The 19534-nt window shown below is 39.2% G+C and overlaps 1 protein-coding gene across 1 annotated transcript in view; it reads right to left on the reverse strand.

Annotated features, from left to right (window-relative positions):
• FAM107B (family with sequence similarity 107 member B) overlaps nt 1-19534 on the reverse strand; it is a 203837-nt gene that overhangs the window by 122036 nt on the left and 62267 nt on the right. The window contains exon 2 of the mRNA XM_040967826.1: nt 10415-10472. Within this exon, the coding sequence (XP_040823760.1) occupies nt 10415-10472 (58 nt within the window). The remainder of the gene's footprint in view (nt 1-10414; nt 10473-19534) is intronic.

The following is a 19534-nucleotide window of genomic DNA, read 5'->3' on the forward strand; positions in this document are numbered from 1 at the left end:
ACCCCCCATCATATCTTACATGTGTATTGGTGGATTCTAGGCTCCGTCAGACATGTCTTGCCTCGCCTCAGCTTTCACAGTGGGTGCTGTAGCCTGGCGTGGCGCGGTATGCCTCAAGTACCATCTCATGCTGGTGGGTGCTACAACCTAGCCCAACCCAGTCCTGACCCTAATGTGAATTGGCCCCACCTGGTCTGCCCCAGACCTGACCAGCTTTTAAATTGCTTTTTAAGTTATTTTTTCTTTCTATCTCAATTCAGCTCATTGATGTTTTAAATATTATTGTATTAGGCTGGCATCATAGCATAATGAGCTAAGCTACCTGAACCTAATATCAGGAGTGCTGATTCATACCCCAGCACACTCCACTTTCAATCTAGCTTCATGCTAATGCATCCTGGGAGGCAGAAGATGATGGCTCTAGTGCTTGGGCCCCTGCTACCCACCTGAGAGATACTGATGGTGTTGTCGGCTCCTGGCTTCAACCTGACCCAGCCCTAGATACTGTAGGCATTTAGGAAGTGAATCAGCAAATAAAAGATCTGTCTCTGTCTCTGTCACACTGCATTTCAAATAGACAAAAAAAATTTTTTTTTAATGATTGTGTTAGGGTAGCATTTGGGGAGGGCATTTAGCCTAGTGTTAAAAACACCTATTAAGATAGTCACATCCCACTGGGTTCAAGTCTTATCTCTGGCTCCAAGTATGCTAATGCACATACTGGGAGGCAGCAGGTGATGGTTTAGATGGTTGGGTTTCTGCCATTCCAAGCTTGGCTTGGACTGGCCCTGACAGTTGCAGCCATTTGGACAGTGAATCAGGGGTGGCAGTGGTCATTGTCTCTGAAATAAATCATAGACGTTAAAAAGAGATTGTATTCAATGCAGTACCTGTCTGAAGAGTTTAGGTTCTGCTAGAAGTCAACTTTGAGACAAGGCTTCAGACAGAAGCAAATTAAGTGGGAAGTGAAAGAAATAGGAGGAGGGAGAATATGAGACGGGGGAATGAAAGCAGCTGCCACAGGGTTTTATCCCTCTAGTTCCTCCGATGGATGACTAGGCCTAACTCTGCTGGTGAAACCCTGGGAGACAGTGTGAAACATGTTTCCCAGCTCTCTACCCAAAGGACAAGAAAACAGGAACTCTTCACCAAGGCGTAGCAGTGATTGGATGAGATTTACTCCTTGAGGGCAATAAGGCAGATGTTAGGATAGAGAAGGGCTAAGGCAGAGGCGTGAAAGTGCTAGAAATGCATCCAATGTGCCCTGCAGTGAAAGGCAAGATGCTGTCAGCCACGGACCTCAAAATCATCAGACTTTGCTCCTCTTTGCTCAGTACAATGTAAACTACTATGCAAAAACAACTTAAGCTGAAGTCCTTCAATGTCTTTTCAACCATTCTGCTAACTCTATGCTCTTCTTACATGCAAATTATGGGGCAGTAACTGATCTGCCATGACATGGTGAAGGCTGTGGTAAGATATGGTGATGGTTAAGCCAAGAAGTACTGGAGTAAAGGGTGTGGGAGGAAATAATGAAGCTGCCTTTGCAGGGGCCAAACCTCACACTTCCTGTAACTGCTGGCAGGGAAACATGGGTAAAGAGCAAAACAGCAATGACAAAAGTAACAGCCTTTGAGATTCAAAAACTTGATAGAATCTGAAAAAGTCAAAAGCCCTGAAGTAGAGGACAGCATGGCTGTTTCCCAGAGACTGCAGAAAGGGAGATGTTGGTCACTGGTTACAAAGCTTCAGTCAGAAAAGAGGAATCTGATCTGCATGTGGTGTTCTGCTGTATAGAATGGTGACTGCTGCCAATAATAATAAAGTCTTAGATGTTCCAAAATAACGGAAAGAGAAGTTTGTCTGCTGGTTCATTCACCAAACACCTGAAACAGCCAGGGCTGATCCAGGCTGAAATCAAGACTCTCCAAGGAGGAACATTACCTCAGTCTGTAACCTCTGCTTCCTGCCCCTCCATGGACAGATCACCAATCGGCCTAGAGTCTACGGCAAGTTCAACAGATGTAGCAGGTGGGAAAATCTAGGCCCAAACAAGACAAAACAAAATTTTCTCTAACTTGCTCACTCTTAATAACACAATATCTATCAGCAGATTCCAGAAACTTCTTTTTGTATAGATATTGGAACCTAAGGCCTCCTGCCCAGCCAATGTTCTAAAGCTCCCATGAATCAAGATATGTCCCTTTCCCAAGCCTGTGTCCTTTTGGTAAATCTCCAGCAACAACCATGTTGCCACTTCTACTGTTTAGGGGAGAATTCCTGTGACAGTGAAAACCATTATTTGGAACAGAGACAAAATGGTGAGATTCTTTAGATTAAAATAAAGGTATGAAGCAAAAAAAAAAAAAGAAAACAAAAAGAAATAAAATGAAAGTATGACAGATAAATCTCATGAAGGAATTTAGGGAATGAGGTCTTCTTTAAAGTTCATTTACAAACTCCAATAACATTTTCTTTAATTAAAGGCCTCCCATGATTCTTCAGTCTTCCTGTCCCAGGACTAAAAGATTGAAAAGAAAGTAAACTTGGGAAAATGGAAGTGTATTTAGCTTTGTCAAGGCAACACCCATGCTGATTTTCACTTGACTCCATATGAATCAGCACAGTTCAAGTATGTTAAATACCATAAAGAAAAACAATTTTATCATAGTAAATTGTTATAATCCGGACTCATTCATGCATTTATACTTTAGTTTAACCATTTGTTTGGTTTCCTATGTGTTTTAGGCATCATTCGTAGAGTTGGAGAGAAAAGAAAAAACAGAAAGACTCTCCAGTTTGTTTATTATACTGTTTTAACAAGAATTGAAAAGAAATTCACAAACATCCATTCCTCATTGAACAGATTCTCATATGTGTTGAGCACTGCTCTAGGCCAGTGGCAGCATATGAAATGGTACAACATTCCGTCTACATGGAACAGCCTTCTAAAAGGGCAAAGTAGAAAAACAGCAAGTAACTATGAAGTGTGTGGTGTATCACCAAGTAGTTTCAAAAAAACAAAGTGGGGCAGGAAGTGAGAGATGAAGGTGAGGTTGCAGTTTTAGAGAAGGTGGCCAAACCAAGTCTACTGAAAATCATCCCCAAGCCCCAGCAGCATCCTCCCTGCTAGGGAGGGATCATGCAGACAAAAATCATGTTTTGCCTGAAAGTCATTTACATCCACAAGTAGCACTATTTGTAATAAAGAAGCCACCCACAGATCCTCATTGTCTATCCTAGGGATAGAAGGAGGAAATGAAAGTAAACCCAAAGCACTGAGTTCTTCCTTTTTGCTAACCTCCCCACCTGAACAATCTTGTATTCAATCTGCAGTCTTGGAAAAGACTTCATGGGAAATAATACTTATGATTATCCTGGTATAAGCCTCATTTTTGACTGTTCCATCCTGGCAGGAATGGAAAAAGCAGTTTATTTGTCTGATCAGTCAGAAACATGGACCTCAACCTAGCAGCCCTCCCTAAGGTACCCAACAAGAACACCTGACCTTTGACCATCACAGATCCCTCCTTCAGGGGGTCTTGCCTCACATGTGCAGCAACGAGGAGCTGCTCAGGGTAGCCCTGTCTCACTTCCCCACAGAAGTTACACAAACATACTTTTCCCCCTCATTGCATTCATTTCCAGTTCAAGAATTTTAACCGTTTGGGGTGTGTTACTTTGCACTTAAGAAACCTATAAGCCACAGGAAATGAAAATAAGACTAAATACAGGGGAGACACACAGCCAACTCCAAATACGTGCTGGGTCTCACTTGACTGCAGGTGTTGGTTAGCAAAAAAAGGGAGTACTCTGATGAAAGTCTTGATTGCCATAATGTGGCTCCAGCTATAGGATCCTCCCCTGATGGGACCACGTGTTGTAAACTCAGAGGCCCAGGAAGCACACCCTGTGTGAAACCTAAAAGTTAAATTTTTAACATACATGAAAGTTTCTTCAGTATTTAAAAATACATGGACTAGGGATAGGGGTTTGGCTTAGCATTTAAAACACTCCCCTCCCACATCAGAGTGTCTGCTTTTAAGTTCTGGATTTTGCTGCTGATTCAGAGGTAGCCCTGTGGTGGCTCAAGTAGTTGAGTTCCTATCACCCAGTCCTCCAATATCCAGGACCATTTGGGTAATGAAACAGCAGATGGGAGCACACACAAACTTTCTCTCTCTTCAGCTCTTAATAATAATAAAAAAAATTAAGCTTCACTTAATTTAAAAGCAGAGTGACAGAGATAGGGGAAAAGAAGAGAGGGAGAAAGGGAAAAAAGAAAAGAAGGAAAGAAGGAGAGAGACGGAACAAAAATGGGGCTTATACCATTCACAGAATCACTCCTCAATTTGCCACAGTGGCCGGCTGAAGCTAGGGACAGACCTATCATTCCATCTGAGTTTCCCATGTGGATCACAGAGGCCCAAGTACTTGGCCATCTTCTGGTGCCTTCCTAGGCACATTAGCTGGGAGCTGGATCAAAATCAGAGCAATCAGGACCCCAACACACACTCTGATATGGAATGCCAGTGTCAGAAGTGGCATTTTAGCACACTGCACCACAATGCTAGCCCACACATAAATAAAAATTTGAAAAAAATTTTAAAAAATCCTTGGCCTGATTCTAAAGTAATATATGAACAAGAGAAATGGTGAGATACAGCCAAACCAATATTTTTGGAGTACCTTTCACTTTTATTTTAAACATAGACACCAGAAAGGATACAACTTACTTACCAAAAGAAATTGGCGTTACTAGGCGGCCCGTTCACTGTTTCTCTACTAAAAAGGGAATGCTTAAATAAGTGAAGGTTAGAAGTATCTTCAAAAAGTTCATGGAAAATGTGTGTTTATGGAAAATTATGTATGGATTTCTAAACTTTTGCACTGGCATAAATTGGGTGTGAATTCTTGATAGCATAGAAACTTGAAACCCAAGGTCAAGAGATGAAGAGCAGTAGGGCCCAGAAGAGGCAGCCTGGGGTTATGCGTAAACCTCAACTACCTATTAAATCTGCCTTGCACATCTCTTGCTGAAACAGGGCACCATTCAACAGAAACTAATGCTCAATCACATTGAGATTTGTTATAAATGGGCTACCCAATCCTCTCAGCTAATGTACCCAAGGAGAAATGCACCTGATTCTTATTACAGGCAAGTCATTTACTAAGAAAACCCTCGAAGGTACATAGTCATTGAATTCTTACAGAGCGGAGGGCAAGTAATGATGACAGTTAAGATGAAATGCATTCCCAACTAGTCCATCATAGCCTATGGCAGGCCTCTACAAATATAAATTACAGACCTCAGGACAAAGTGGCAGATGCCAAAGAGTTAGATCATCACACCACACCCCCAAAATGAGCTAAACTCTAAACAAGCATCACTTTGGATTTAATTTACAGTATCTGGTTTATACTTTATAAATACCTAGATAATATGCTCTCTTCACAAATGAATTTTATATTCATCCTTCGATGCACAACTTATATGCTACATGCTCTTGAAAACAGCCTAGAATCCCCAAACTGGGAGCTCTTTAGTGCTCCCTGTCTCTCAATCTTAACTGTTTCAGTGCAAATTGTACTCTGCCTTTGTCTTAGTTTCTTGTTGCCATGATTTCAAGATCCTACTTTACTATGAAGGTAAGACTTCTTTAACACTCCACTTTCCCAATCACATTTTACTTACTTCAAGGCAACAATTTCTCTATAATTTATATTTACTCTTTTTCACACTGCCTGCATTTTTCATTTTCTTAAGCTTCATAGGGCTTGGAGTAATTTCTGCTACATTTATCACTCTAAGTATAGCATAATTCGTATGATATCATACTCAGAATCAAGTAGATATTCAATGAAGGCTTCTTGAGTGAATGTGTTATAAGTTCATCATTTTCAAACAAAATAGCTTAGCAAATACAACTTATACCTAATGGTATTCCAAAGCAGGATTAATATCTATGAAAATTTTGGATCAGATGGACTAAACTAAAGATGGAATAAAACTAGAGAAACAAGTATACTAAAGACAGGTTTGGGATTAAACCTGGACAGAAGAAGGACTGTATAGCAAGTTCAAAATCAGTGGACCAAGACACTTCTTTTTTTTTTTTTTTCATCAAAATCCATTATATAATTTCTGCTGTTTGTGGTGAGATGTGTCTCCCTTAGGCAACAAATAGATGGGTTTTGATTTTTAAATCCAGTCTACTAATCTATGACATTTGATTAATGAGTTTAAGCCATTTACATTCAGGGTTAATGTTTTTTTAAACTTCTTTTTTGTATTATTATTATTATTATTATTTTGTAACACAGTTCCACAGGCCCTGAGATTTTCCTTCTTCTCTCCCCAAGTCCCCTCTAGGTTTAATATTAATAGGTGATAATTTGGTCCTGTCATTTTAGCAATGGGTTGTTTACTGATTAAGACTTCTTGTTATTTTATGGAATGTTCTTCACATTTGCTTGTGGTTATGGCAGGTGCTATTCCTTTTCTCTGTCAGAAAACATCTTCAAGTACCATTTGTAGGGCAGGACTGAAAGAGGCATATTCTTTTAACTTTACTGTGGAAGAATTTTATTTCATTTTCAAAGACAAAGGGAAACTCTGCTGGGTACATTATTCTAGGCTGACAATTTTTTGCTTTTAGAATCTGAAATATGTTGCTCCATTCTCTTCTGGTCTGTAGAGTTTCCTGTGATAGGTCAGCTGTGAATTTAATTGCCATTCTTCTATATGTCAATTTATTTTTTTCTTGTGCACATTTAAGGATCTTTTCCTTAGCTCAATTGAAGAGCACTTGATGATCATGTGTCATAGTGAAGATTGCTTTTGGTCAACCTTATTAGGAGTTCTGTGCCCCTACTGGATGTTGTTTCCTAATTCTTTCCCCAGATTAGGGAAGTTTTCTTTTTACTTCATTAAACGCATTTTTAAACCCAGTTTCTCTTTCTGCACCTTCTGGAACTCCCATAACTCTTACATTTGGCCTTTTAAAATGTCTTCAATACTTTTCTAGCTTGGTCCAGCTCTGCTTCCAGCTTTTCAATTGTTTCCCCATTGTGAGAAAAAATATCTTCCAGTTCTGAGATTCTTTCTTCTGCCGCTAGTATGGAGACTTTCCACTGAATTTTTAACTTGCTCTATTGCATCCTTCATTCTCAATAATTGGCTTGATTTTGTTTCAATGTGCTATTTCCTATGTGACATACTCCTTACAGTAATTCCTTGAACTCCTGTACATGCTTTTCATTGTTCTGAATTATATATCCCCTATTTTCTTGATGCATTCATCAGGTAACTCTGAGGATTGCAAAACCTTTTGTTTCTTTGTGGGGGAGTCTTCAGTAATATTTATGTGCCTCTGTCTCTTCTTTTTTTCTTGGCCATTGAACTTTGGGTTTAGCAGATTCTTCTCCTTAGGGCAGGCTTCTAAGCTGTGTTACCCATAGGTCTACAGTTTGCTTTTACTTACTGCGGTTGGTACACAGTTCATTGTTTGCAGTCACTTGTGTTACTCCCTCCAGTGAATGGTGACCAGTACAATGTACTGAGCTCAGTGAGTTTGCTCCCAGCTCAGCACATGCGCAGCTCACTGTTGCCCCTGCTGTCAGAAAGTCTTTGCCATGCTATACAAAATGCTACCTGATGTGCCACTTGTGGAGTTCTTGATCTACTGGCTATTAGGTCTAGGGGTTATCCAGACCTATTTTGGGTGAAATCTGTAGGATGCCACGTTGTTGCAATTCACTGACACAGAAATGAGTTCCCTCACAGCTTAGTGCATGCATAGTTCTGTCCCATAACCTTTGCCTTCCTGCACAAAATGATGACTGATGTGGCTCTGGTGGGTACCTGAGCTGTAAAAGTCACCCTGTTCCCACACCGCCTATTTGGGATCTGCTGCTCTTCCTCTGCTCCTGGTCAAACAAACCAGCAGGATGAGCAGTTCTTTTTCTAGGTTCATCTCCTGAGTTCCCAGTGAACTCTCCTTCCCACCTGATTGCTGGTGGAGTTCTGGCCACTGGTGGAGTTCAGATCACTGCTTGCTATATGCTGCTGTGGTATCTGGTCACTGCAACACCACACCGTGTCTCTCAGTCTCCAAGTGTCCCTCGGCCTTCGGTCTGTCCTGTCCTATTTGCTGGAATGCTGGGCTGCCTTAGTGAAGCAGGCAGGGCAGGTGACAACTAGGCCGTCGGAGCGCTTCTCCTCAGGATGCGGCCGGGAAGGCCGGGCAGGAGGACCGACCAAGACACTTCTTAGAAATAGTAAGAAACTGTGCGTTTTGTGCTCGAAATTTCCATTTGGAGAGTAGAATTACTAGATGTCTTTTTAAAGGAAAACTAGAAACAAACACTTGTTCTTTCATCCAAATTCCATTTCCATATAAGTTAATCACAAAGAAATTCATATTGTATATATCTAGTAAATATAATACAGTGTCATGCCTCATTTTCTACAGAATTATTTCTCATGGGAATATTTGAGTCCAAATGCGTTTGTTAAGCAAAGTTTTACTAGTAATCACTCTCTGAGAGATGAATGATCTAGGAGCCCTAGCAGGTTGTTTGAGAATGGCATTGCTAAATTCTCACCTTGAGACGTCACAGCAGGATTCAGCGGAATCAACTCATGTCTTGGAACATTCTTGATGCCCAGTGTTGTCTCCCAATAAAATGCCCTCCAAATACAGAGGGCATTCTACCAAGAGAAGGAATGACATCCCTTATAAAGCAGCTGAAACACTCAGTCTCTTGGTTGTCTACATTTACATTGATTCAGCAATGACCACTGCCCCACTTCCTTCTCAAACTGAGGAATTTAAGTCGAGGACAAATATACAGAAGTGGTACTCAACCATTTTCATGGGTCTGAGATGCAAGCCTGAACTCTCCCCCTACTATGCTTCTACTTCCAAACTCCTAACTTCATTATAAACATCATTAACCTCAGGAAGTTTCTTTGATCCTACTTTCCCATTACAAATCCAATTCTCTCTTCCTCTGTTTTTCCAGTAGCACTTTAACTGTATTGATCTTTTCCTGTCCTCATGTTGTAAACACATCTGTTTCTCAGGCATAATTTTTTGTCTTGATGGTAAATGTCCTGTCTCATTCTTTTTTTCAGCCTAGAAATGTAAAAGGAGCCATACTGTTGATTCATATCAAACCTACCTGAAATGTTATCTTCAATACAGAAAAAAAAAAATGGCATCTTGCACAAATGGACAAGAAGGACTCCAGGATTTACTGAGTGACTGTTGTGTTTCAGACACTCTCCAAGGTGCTAAAAAAATCATTGAACAAAACGCAGCAACACCCCTGAACTCTAGAAGACAATAAACAGACTATATGTCAACATAAAAATAATTTATGGTTGGAATAAGTGTTATAAAACAGGAAAATAAACAAGGAGATGAGGAAGGATTTGGAGGTGTATGTAGGTGATTTTGGAAATTTTCTCTGAGACAGGGTTGAACTGAGAACATACAAGTGTTGGCAAGAGGAGACTATCTTAGAAAGAGGCAATAAATTAAAGTAATATTTATTCTTAATGAGAATATAGGTGATGTGGGAAAGGGCAAGCATAAGAAGGGAATGATGGAGCTGATTAAGTGCTAATTATCTCAGATATTTGAGTAGCGTGTCACTTTTCTCATTATTTTATAAGTTTGTTGCCATTTATAATTTATTAATTATGCTCCCTGATTTCCACTGAAATATAAGAATATGAGCCTTTGCTAGCACCAAACTCATCTGGAACTATTTTCCAACGCCAAATCATGTAAAATGCTAGGCTAAAAACCATTGACAAATAGAATCTAAAAGCATTGAGATAGAGTTTCCATCATTATCAGATACCTTCAACTTTATTTATTTTTATGATCATTATTTCTTATTATCATTACTTGTCTTCCTCATAAACTAAGTTATAAACACTCTCATCATTTGTTCTTTTTCATATTATCTCACAGATGCAGAGTAAATAGCTCTAGCAAAGCTGGCATATTTGACTATATAGTAGCAACAGAAAAACCCAGAAAATTCATCTAAATTATGTTTTCTATGGGAAATACATCAGCAAATAACTACATGATTTATTTCAACATTACTGGGTTTGAAATTTATCATTAGCATCATCTATGTCTTTGCAAGAATTTGGTTATTAACATCTATAATCAATAGAAGGAAAACAAAGAAGAGAACAAGTTATTTTCTGCATCATAACCAGATTTCCCAGATGCCATGCCTGGATTACATCACAAGTGACATTTCTAGTCATGCTTGCAATCATTTGGAACATGTACATTTTCCTCTGCAATCTGGAAAGCTTTGGATGCTCTGAGCCTTGCTGTCAGCAACAGCAGTCTAGAAAAAAGGAATCACACCAAATGTATTCTACCTGATATCATCTTCTGTTGTAACTCCAGGCATTTAGTTTCTTCTTGAATTTCTTCTTCCTACAAAACGGCCCGTACAGCAGGAAAAAGGAAGAAAACCAAGTGGTGTATTAATTTATAGCAACACTGGAAAAAGACTAAGCCTAAAGAAGTAAGGTTTTGAACATGCAACAAATTTAGCAAAAGATGCCAAGTAGAATTAACTGGGTGTTATATAGAGCTGTTGGTATATACAACTGTGAAATACCATTCACAAGGTAAGATCTATAAATGTTGTCCCTGAAATAGCATATCCCAGGTGCACCTATGACAAGTATATATGGGGGCACTAATTACTCAGACAATATGCTGATGGATTTTCCATAAATAAAAATTTATGTCAGTATGACAGAACAAAGAGGATTATACTTTATTTTTCAAAAATTAAGAAGCTTATTCCTTACACTTTGTAAAACTTTTTCTGCATTCACAATTATTTTCAATCTCTGTGAAGATGAGTGTGCATATTCTTCCCTAAGTCCTGGTAATTGTCATTGTTGAAACACTAATCAGAGCAGACCTTGGTAATAATGAGGGAGATCAATTATGAAGACTGTTTAACTGACACATCTTCAATTTTTGTTAAAATAATTGTATGATAATTCCTTCATTTATTTTTCCCTTTGTTGAATAAATGTTTGTCAAAACAGAGGTGTTTTGGCCTCCTTTTGAACTTATTTTTAGAGATTTTTTTTGTTTTGTTTTTGAAAGGTACAATTAGGGAAAGAAGGATTGAAAGAGGGGGGAGGAGGGAAAAAGAGAGAGAGAGAAAGAGAAAAAGAGCGAGACAGACAGACAGACAGACAGAAATCTTCCATTCACTGGTTTACTCTCCAAATGGCCACAACAGCCAGGGTCAGGACAAAATTAGCATCCAGGAGCATTTTCCTGGTCTTCCACATAGATACAGAGTCCCAAGCACTTGATCATTCTCTGCTGCTTTCTCAGATCATTATCAGGGAGCTGGAATGAAAGTAGAACAGTCAGGACATAAACACATGGGTTTGGGATTGCAGGTGCAGGTTTTGCCTACTACACCGTAACACCAGTGCCTATTTGTGGGTTCTTAATCTTTAGGTAAAACCACTTTTTCACATCCCTTGAATTATGCTTTAGTCAGTTGTATTCTCACTTCCTATCCTGATGCAGTTTTGTGCATAGTTTATTCCTTCTAAGGCTTTAGCCCAATTAAAGATATTTTATACCATTATTATTATTGCATAAGTTTTTGGGTGTTTGTTCCACAAATGATAACTGGGAACATTCTATAATGAGAATAGAATACTAGAACTCAAAAACTGGTATTATCTGTCACTGGAACACTTCCAAATTTGTTCTAGGTTTGCCAATTCCTAGGTCATAGCTCATCTAAATCTGAATCCATCATACCCTTCAGGTTGATTAGTGACATAGAGAAATGTCCTCCGGCCCGGAGTCTTGGGACCCTGCACCTGCCCAGGAGACCCGGAGGAAATTCCTGGCTCCTGGCTTCAAATCGGCTCAGCTCTGGCCATTGCAGCCACTTGGGGAGTAAATCAGCTGATGGAGGATCTTCCTCTCTGTCTCTCCTCCTCTCTGTATATCTGAGTCTCCAATAATAAAAAAAAAAAGTCCTCATTAGGATTAGTTTCATTAAATAGGGAATTTATTTCACCTGTGTTGGTAACAAATGCTTTTCAAAATATCAAAATCATCTTCCAGTGTCTAATATCAGAGTCTAGTTCCAAGTACCTGTGGAGTTTAAAAGCCTGTGAAATAGTACTGACATGTGTGATCTGGGTAAACAGTCTAGTTATCTCAAATGTATGTGCTAGCAATTGTAATGAAAATATTCCCCAAATTACATTGCAAACAGAAGTTATAGACTAATAGTACACCAAAGGATCTGAAAAATACAGAAAAACCCAATCATACAATAACCAAGGTCTGACAGAGCAGTACAAAATGAAAACCTGAGAAATTGTCTTAGGAAAGTCTCGGGAAAAAAAAAATCTTTCAAACTGCCAAAATAATCCAGATAAAGTTGCTTCATGGATGAAAAGATTTTTTTCCTTTAAGTCAAGAAGGCTGTTTAGTTCTTTGTTGCTCTGAATTCCAGAATTATGAAATAACATAGCCCTTAAGCTTTCTTCCACACATATTTATGACTTCATTTTAAATAGCTCCTCCCAAATTTCCTCTTTAACAAGTCTGAGCTGCAAATCTCCCAACAATGTGCAGAGGGAAGGAAGTTTGCAGTCATCTTGGCGGGAGAGCTCTCAGGACAGAATAAACAAGCATCTGTCTTCGATAGCATAAACAATGTTCTATTTAAAGAACTGCACTTCTTAGTCTGTGTCTCTATTTGATGAATTTATTCTTAGGGATTTTTTTTTCCCTGCAGAGCTAGAATAAAATGACAACAGTCTAACTGCAGGGACATCTGTTGATTTTGCTGTGTGGCATTCACTCACTCTCAATGTAGTAAGAATGTCTTGATTTGCTCTTTAAAGCAGTTCCTTCCTGCTCTTATAGAACAGGGTTCTTGTGAGTCTGTGTGGCCTGAGAAACTGAATCCATAGTCTGCCCCTCAACTCTCTGGATGACCCAAGAGTCCAAGGCCAAAGCCCATTGGTCTGTACATTTCCTTTTGATCAATACATAGGTCATGTGACCCAATCATGGCCATTGAAAGTTGGTGGGATTTTTCTCTCATCATCTGAGAATATGATTTCTACTCTGACTCACTGGCCTTAAAATGCAAGTCAATTAGACAAGTTGAACAGCTGCCATTGCCACCATCTTACTAGCACATGTAGTAAAGGAAAAAAAGGAAGGAAAGCTGAGACAAACTGACAGTGAATCCTGCCAATATCATTGAGCCCTCAATTCAGCGATGCCTGGAGCAAGCTTAACCCTGGGCTTTTCAGCATATCACATAATGTATTCCCATTTATTATCAAAAAAGTATCTCTTTTCAACATGTGCATTTATTTTATTCTTATTTATTTGCCAAAGAGCAAGAAAGAAAAAGAGAAAGAGATGGTTTGTTCTTCTACTGCTTCACTCTGCAGTTGTGCAATGGCCAAGATGGAGTCAGGTCAAAGTCAGAAACCAGAAATTCCATCCATGTCTCCCAGGGGAGTATCAGAAACTTAAATATTTAAGCCATTATCTTCTGCCTCCCAGGGTGTGCATTAGCAGAAAGTTGGATCAGAAATGAAGGTTGGACTCCAACCTAAACATTCTCATGGGGGATTTGGGCATTGCAAGCAGCAGCTAAATCTACTGTGCTACAATACACAACCATATTTCCTTTTCACTCAAGAACATTTGTGTTAGATTTTCTGTCACTTCTAACAGGACAGGTCCTAGCTGGGACATCAGTGTAATCTCTAATTCTGGAAGGCAGACTTTGGGTATGTTGATGGTTGGTTTCTCTACCATATGCAATATTAAATGTTTTACACTGCTAGTGTAACTGAGAGTGATGATATACTGAGAAGATACTAAAGGCCAAGTATCCTTATCTGAAATGCTTGGAGCACTACAGGTTTTGGATTTCAGATACTGGTGTATACATAATGAGATATCCTGGGACCCAAGTCTAAACACAAAATTCATTTGTTTTGTGTCCAGCTTGGGCACACAGCCTGAAGCTAATTTTATATACTATCTTTAGTATGCCTGCAATTTGTCCGAAACTTATTGCATGAAGTCAAATGTAGAATTTTCCACTTGGGGTGAAGTAATATATACCATAATAAAAACGCAAACATTATCATTCCTGGGGAAGGACTGCATATACACTAAGCTGGATGCTAACTCATTTCTGGCTGAATGCATTGCACAGATGTGGCATCCTACAGGTTCCACCCAAAACAGATCCGGGTAGCCCCCAGACCTAATGGCCAACAGATCAAGAATTCCAGCAGTGGTGCATCATGTGCTATTTTGTACATTGTGGCAAAAACTTTCACAATGCAGGGACAACAGTGAACTGTGCCTGCACTGAGCTGGAGGCAACTCACTGAGTACAGTGTAATGCACTGGTCCCACATTGAAAATAATACTGACTTTGGCATCTTAGGGTCAAAATAGGTCCTTACAGCCCTCAGATCTAACAGACAGCAAGTTCTGGCAAGATCAGCACCAACAACCTATCTATTTAAGACACCTGGTGTCTCCATAATCCTGGTAACTGTGTGAACCAGTACTGGGAGAAAGTTTGTATAGGCAATGGTGCAACAATAGCATGGGATCACAGCAGGTGGAGTGCTGAGTCAGGAGCTGGGACTACAGAGACCATGGTGGAAGTCTAACATAAGAGCCCAGACCTGAAACTCACTGAAGGGAGTGACACAAGTGACTGCAAACAAAGACTGGATACCAACCACAGTAAGTAAAATTAAACTGTAGACGTGTGGGTGACACAGCTTAGAAATCTGCCCCAAAGGAGAAGAATCTGATAACCAGAAGTACAATACCAAGAGCAAAAGAAGAGATAGAGGCATAATCAATGTTTCTGAAGATTCCCCTGCAAAGCAGCAAAAGCCTTTACCAACCTCAGAGTTAATTGAAGAATACATCAGAAAATGGGGGATACAGACTTCAGAAAGCTCATTATAAATCTTCTGATCAACATTGAGAAGCACATACAGGAGTTCAAGGAATTTAAGGAATATTTCATATGGAAAATAGCAACACTGAAACAAAGTCAAATGGAATTATTGGAAATGAAGGGCACAATAGAGCAAATGAAAAATTCAGTGGAAAGTCTCCATAATAGAATGATGGAGGCAGAAGAAAGAATCTCAGAATTGGAAGATATTTCTTGTCACAATGGGGAAACAATTAAAAATCTGGAAGCAGAGCTGGGTAAAACTAAGAAAAGTATTCAGGAATTAAGAGACACTATTACAAGGCAAAATATAACAGTTATGGGAGTTACAGAAGGTACAGAAAGAGAGCTGGGTTTTAAAATGTATTTAATGAAATAATAAAAGAAAACTTCCTTAATCTGGAGAAAAAAATTGGAAAACAGCATCCAGGAGGAGCACAGAACACCCAACATGGTTGACCAAAAGCAATCTTTACCATGACACATGACATTCAAGCTCTCTTCAATCAAACATAAGGAAAAGATCTTTAAATGTGCATGTGAAAAAAACCAACTGTCATATAAAGGAATCCCAATTAAATTCACAGCTGACCTCTCACAGGAAACTCCACAGGGACATATTCCAGATTCCAAAAGGAAAAAATTATTGGCCCAGAATAATGTACCCAACAAAGCTTTCCTTAGTTTTTGAAAATAAAATAAAATTTTTCCATAGCAAAGAAAAGCTCAAAGAATATGCTTCTTCCAGACCTGCCTTACAAATGATACTTCAAGATGTTCTTTTGACAGAGAAAAGCAATAGTACTCACCAAAACCAAAGGCAAATGCATAGAATATCCCAGTAAAATAACAACAGAAGTCTAAATCAATAAACAACCCATTGTTAAAATGACAGGACCAAATTACCAACTATTTCTATTAACCCTGAATGTAAATGACTTAAACTCATCAATCAAATGTCATGGATTGTAGACTGAAATATAAACACAAAACCCATCTATTTGTTGCCTACAGAGGAAACATTTCACCAACAAAGATCAGTGGAAACTATATCTCCTGATTCAGATGTTTTTGTTCATAGCTTAATTTCTTCAAAATATTTTTTTCTTGTTAAATTCTTCAATGACTCATTGGTTTATGCTGTAGCATCATTTTCTTCAGGAAGGTTCTTTACTTTTTCTATTTCTTCAGTGACACATTAGTCATTCAGTAGCATGTTATTTAACTTCATGATGTTGTAAGTTCCTATTTTTTCTTCCTGTTGTTGATTTTGTTCTGCGGCTTTTCATTTAAGGGAGTGTATAGTAACTGTGTAATGGAGACTACCATATCCAGTGGCATGTTGTTTAACTTCATGGCATTGTACATTTCTTGTTGACATTTTTTTTTTTTTTGCTTTTCTCTTTTAGAGATTTATAGTCACTGTGCAGTGGAGACTGACATGTCCACATGTGAGGATACAGTGCAGTGTACATCTCTGCTTCTGGATCAAGGATGGACTTCCAGTGAAGCTATTGGATGTGTCTTGACAATGGAATGCTGGACTCTCTGCCATTGTCCATGCCTGCACTGTTGAACTTATGACTGTTTATGAGGAACTATACTGTTGTAGTGATATGGGGGAACTCAGTGTTTTGGTGGGTGGGTTTGGGGATGGGATAGGGGTAAACCCAAGGCCTAAGTAACTGTATCACAAAACGATAATAATAATTTTAAAAATGGAAAAATTTAAAAAGGAAAAATTGGACATGAACTTTCTTAAATGATGGCTACTTGAAAGGTATTGTTGAGGACCTGTGGCGTAGTTTCTGCCTCTATCCTACAAAGGTGAGCCTGGAGGGTTGCAGTCTTTCTAAGCGTACATGCTCTTCAATGGAGCATGAATTCTTACCATCTGCCTGGTTCCCATCCTCTGATTTCTCGGCAATACTTTGCTGTCTTCTTTCACATTAGCTCCTTGCTGGATTTTTTGGTTTGCTTTTGAAAAAGAAAATATTCTTAAGTGAAAAGAAATCCTAGTTATTGAACCTCTAACTGTCTTTGGTGAAAGGATTGACAGAAGAGGAATTGCAGATGAGGTCAAGGCCATTCGTGGAGTGTTATGAGTAACTGTTCCTCACAGTCATTTCAAAGAGAAGACAATTTCAAAAATAGACCATTGTACATTTGGGGAGTTAGGGAGATCCAGGCCTAGAAAACTACATACAGGAACAAAATTTGTATCACATACTGGAAATTTTAGCTGCACAATGAAATTTAACACAATCTTTATAGCCATAATGATTGCGATTAAAGTGAACTCTTGTAAAATTATTGCAGAAAATACAGGATACAAGATGATGCCCACACTGGTAAGCTAAGGATTATCTCATATCTTCTATGCATGTGGTGTTGTTGACCATGAGTAAATGAACAAGAGAATCCTGACCCTATGACTGCTTAATGCATTTAATTCTATTCCAGAGATCCGATATAAATACCTGTTGAATGAATGAATAAATGAGTGAATGAATCATATTTGTTTAAAGAAAATTGCTTGTTTTTCTCAGTGTCTTTTCAAATAAAAGGAAACCATGGGTGTACACCCTATGGCTCTGAGCTCTGCAGTGCACGCTGCTATACAGCGCTGGAAGACAGGGCATACTTAAAAGAGATGTGTGTGTGTGTGTGTGTGTGTGTGTGTGTTAGTCTATGCAGACTGCTTTAAAAAGCTATAGACTTGGCAGTTTATAAGCAAAAGAAATGTGTCCAAGAAGAATCTAAGGGAAGGTGAAGGCATACACACACACACACAGACACACACTCACACACACACGTATATACACATATATATGTATAGGATAGCGTGGGAGAAGTGCTCTCTCTCTCCCTCCCTCTCTCTCTCTCTCCCTCTCTCTCACACACACACAAACACACAAATATGTATGCACACAGCCAAGCATAAGTGAACAAAATAACGACTAACCATAAAGCTGATAAAAAGAAATTTTCAATTGCTCAGCCTTTCCAAGTCTCTTGTTAATGCTTCTAATTTTCATAACAGGAAATACCATTGTTTTTGTATCTCTTTTGTCAGCATTGCAGAGATATTATAGAACTCTAAGTGTGAATTGAAGTAATATACCAGATTTCTTTACAAGGAATTTAAAAATGGGGCTTTCTTTTTCCAAATACTGTTCCATAGTCTGACCTTCCCCAACCCACTCCAACACACACACACACACACACACACACACACACACTTTCCAGGATATGTGCTTTCCACTGCCATTGCCAACACTTGTCAGATGTTCAAAGTTATCAGAGAGTGCCCTTTGACCACGGTCTGTTGGTCATAACACGCCTGTCACTCTAGCAGAGAAGGGAGAGGTTTGCTGGGGAAAGCGGTCAATTCTGTGCTTTAATTTAGAAAATCAGGTAAGAATTCACAATAATGGCAAGAATTCATTGATGTCATGAGAAATGTGATCACTTATTCCATAAACACTGAGTATCAACTATATGCGTGTCACTCGGGGAGTATCGGAGACACAAGGAGAATCAACACATGGGCCTGGTCTTCAAGGAGCTCCTGGCAAGAAAATCAGTCACTACCACATGAGAAGTGATAGGGTAAGAGATGAGAATAAGGTGGTCAGGAGTAGGGAGGAGAAGTGTTCCCTAGACTTGCATGATGAGAGGTTAAGTTCAAAGGGTTCTCAGGGGAGAAGGTCACAGAGGTCAAGGTGGTGGCATCCCAGGTAAGGAAATGCTTAAGAAAACAAAACTCCCGAGAAATACCTTAATCTCAGCGATAGCACATGTATTCAGTGTCATCCACAGTCCCATCAGTCCCACTCTGTTTATTAATAAATTATGTCAAGCTCTTGCCCTCTAGCTTCCCCTTGGGTGCAGTCAAAAGGGAATTCTAGCAGGTCTGAGAGCAAAAAGGAGGGTGAGGCTAATGTATTCATTCCTTTGGCTTGCACCTGCAGTTCCCAAGGGTCACAGATCTTATGAAAGCAGCCTTCTCTGGGAAAGACTTTTCCCCCAAGATCTTGCTTCTGCTTCCTGTCCTCATCAGAGTGGGCCTAGGAATGGTAATTATCCTCTCGCTGTTACTTATATTCTCCGTTTTTTTTCCTACATCCCACCCACACTTCTAGGAATAATTATTTTATGAAGGTCTCCATGAATTATTCTAATTTGAGGGCCATCCATGTCCTGTTGGGAATTTGGCTGACAGCAAATACATCAGGGAGAGCAAGATGTGACAAAAACACCAATGATGATGTCACATTCATTCCTCAGGCATTTATTCATGGCCAACTGCATGAAAGATGGATTGCATAAGAGAATCATAATTTCCAGGCATTATGAAAGATAATGATAATATTCCAAGGTATTGCCACATTATTTTATTTTAAGGATCATGAAGTGATCTCAGTAGCTATGGATAAGATGAAAATGAGTAAGACAGAAGGAATACTCTTTGCTGATATTC

Source organism: Ochotona curzoniae, unplaced genomic scaffold (genome assembly GCF_017591425.1).
Source record: "Ochotona curzoniae isolate NIBS_2020 unplaced genomic scaffold, NIBS_Ocur_1.0 scaffold_4683, whole genome shotgun sequence".
Lineage (NCBI taxonomy): Eukaryota > Metazoa > Chordata > Mammalia > Lagomorpha > Ochotonidae > Ochotona > Ochotona curzoniae.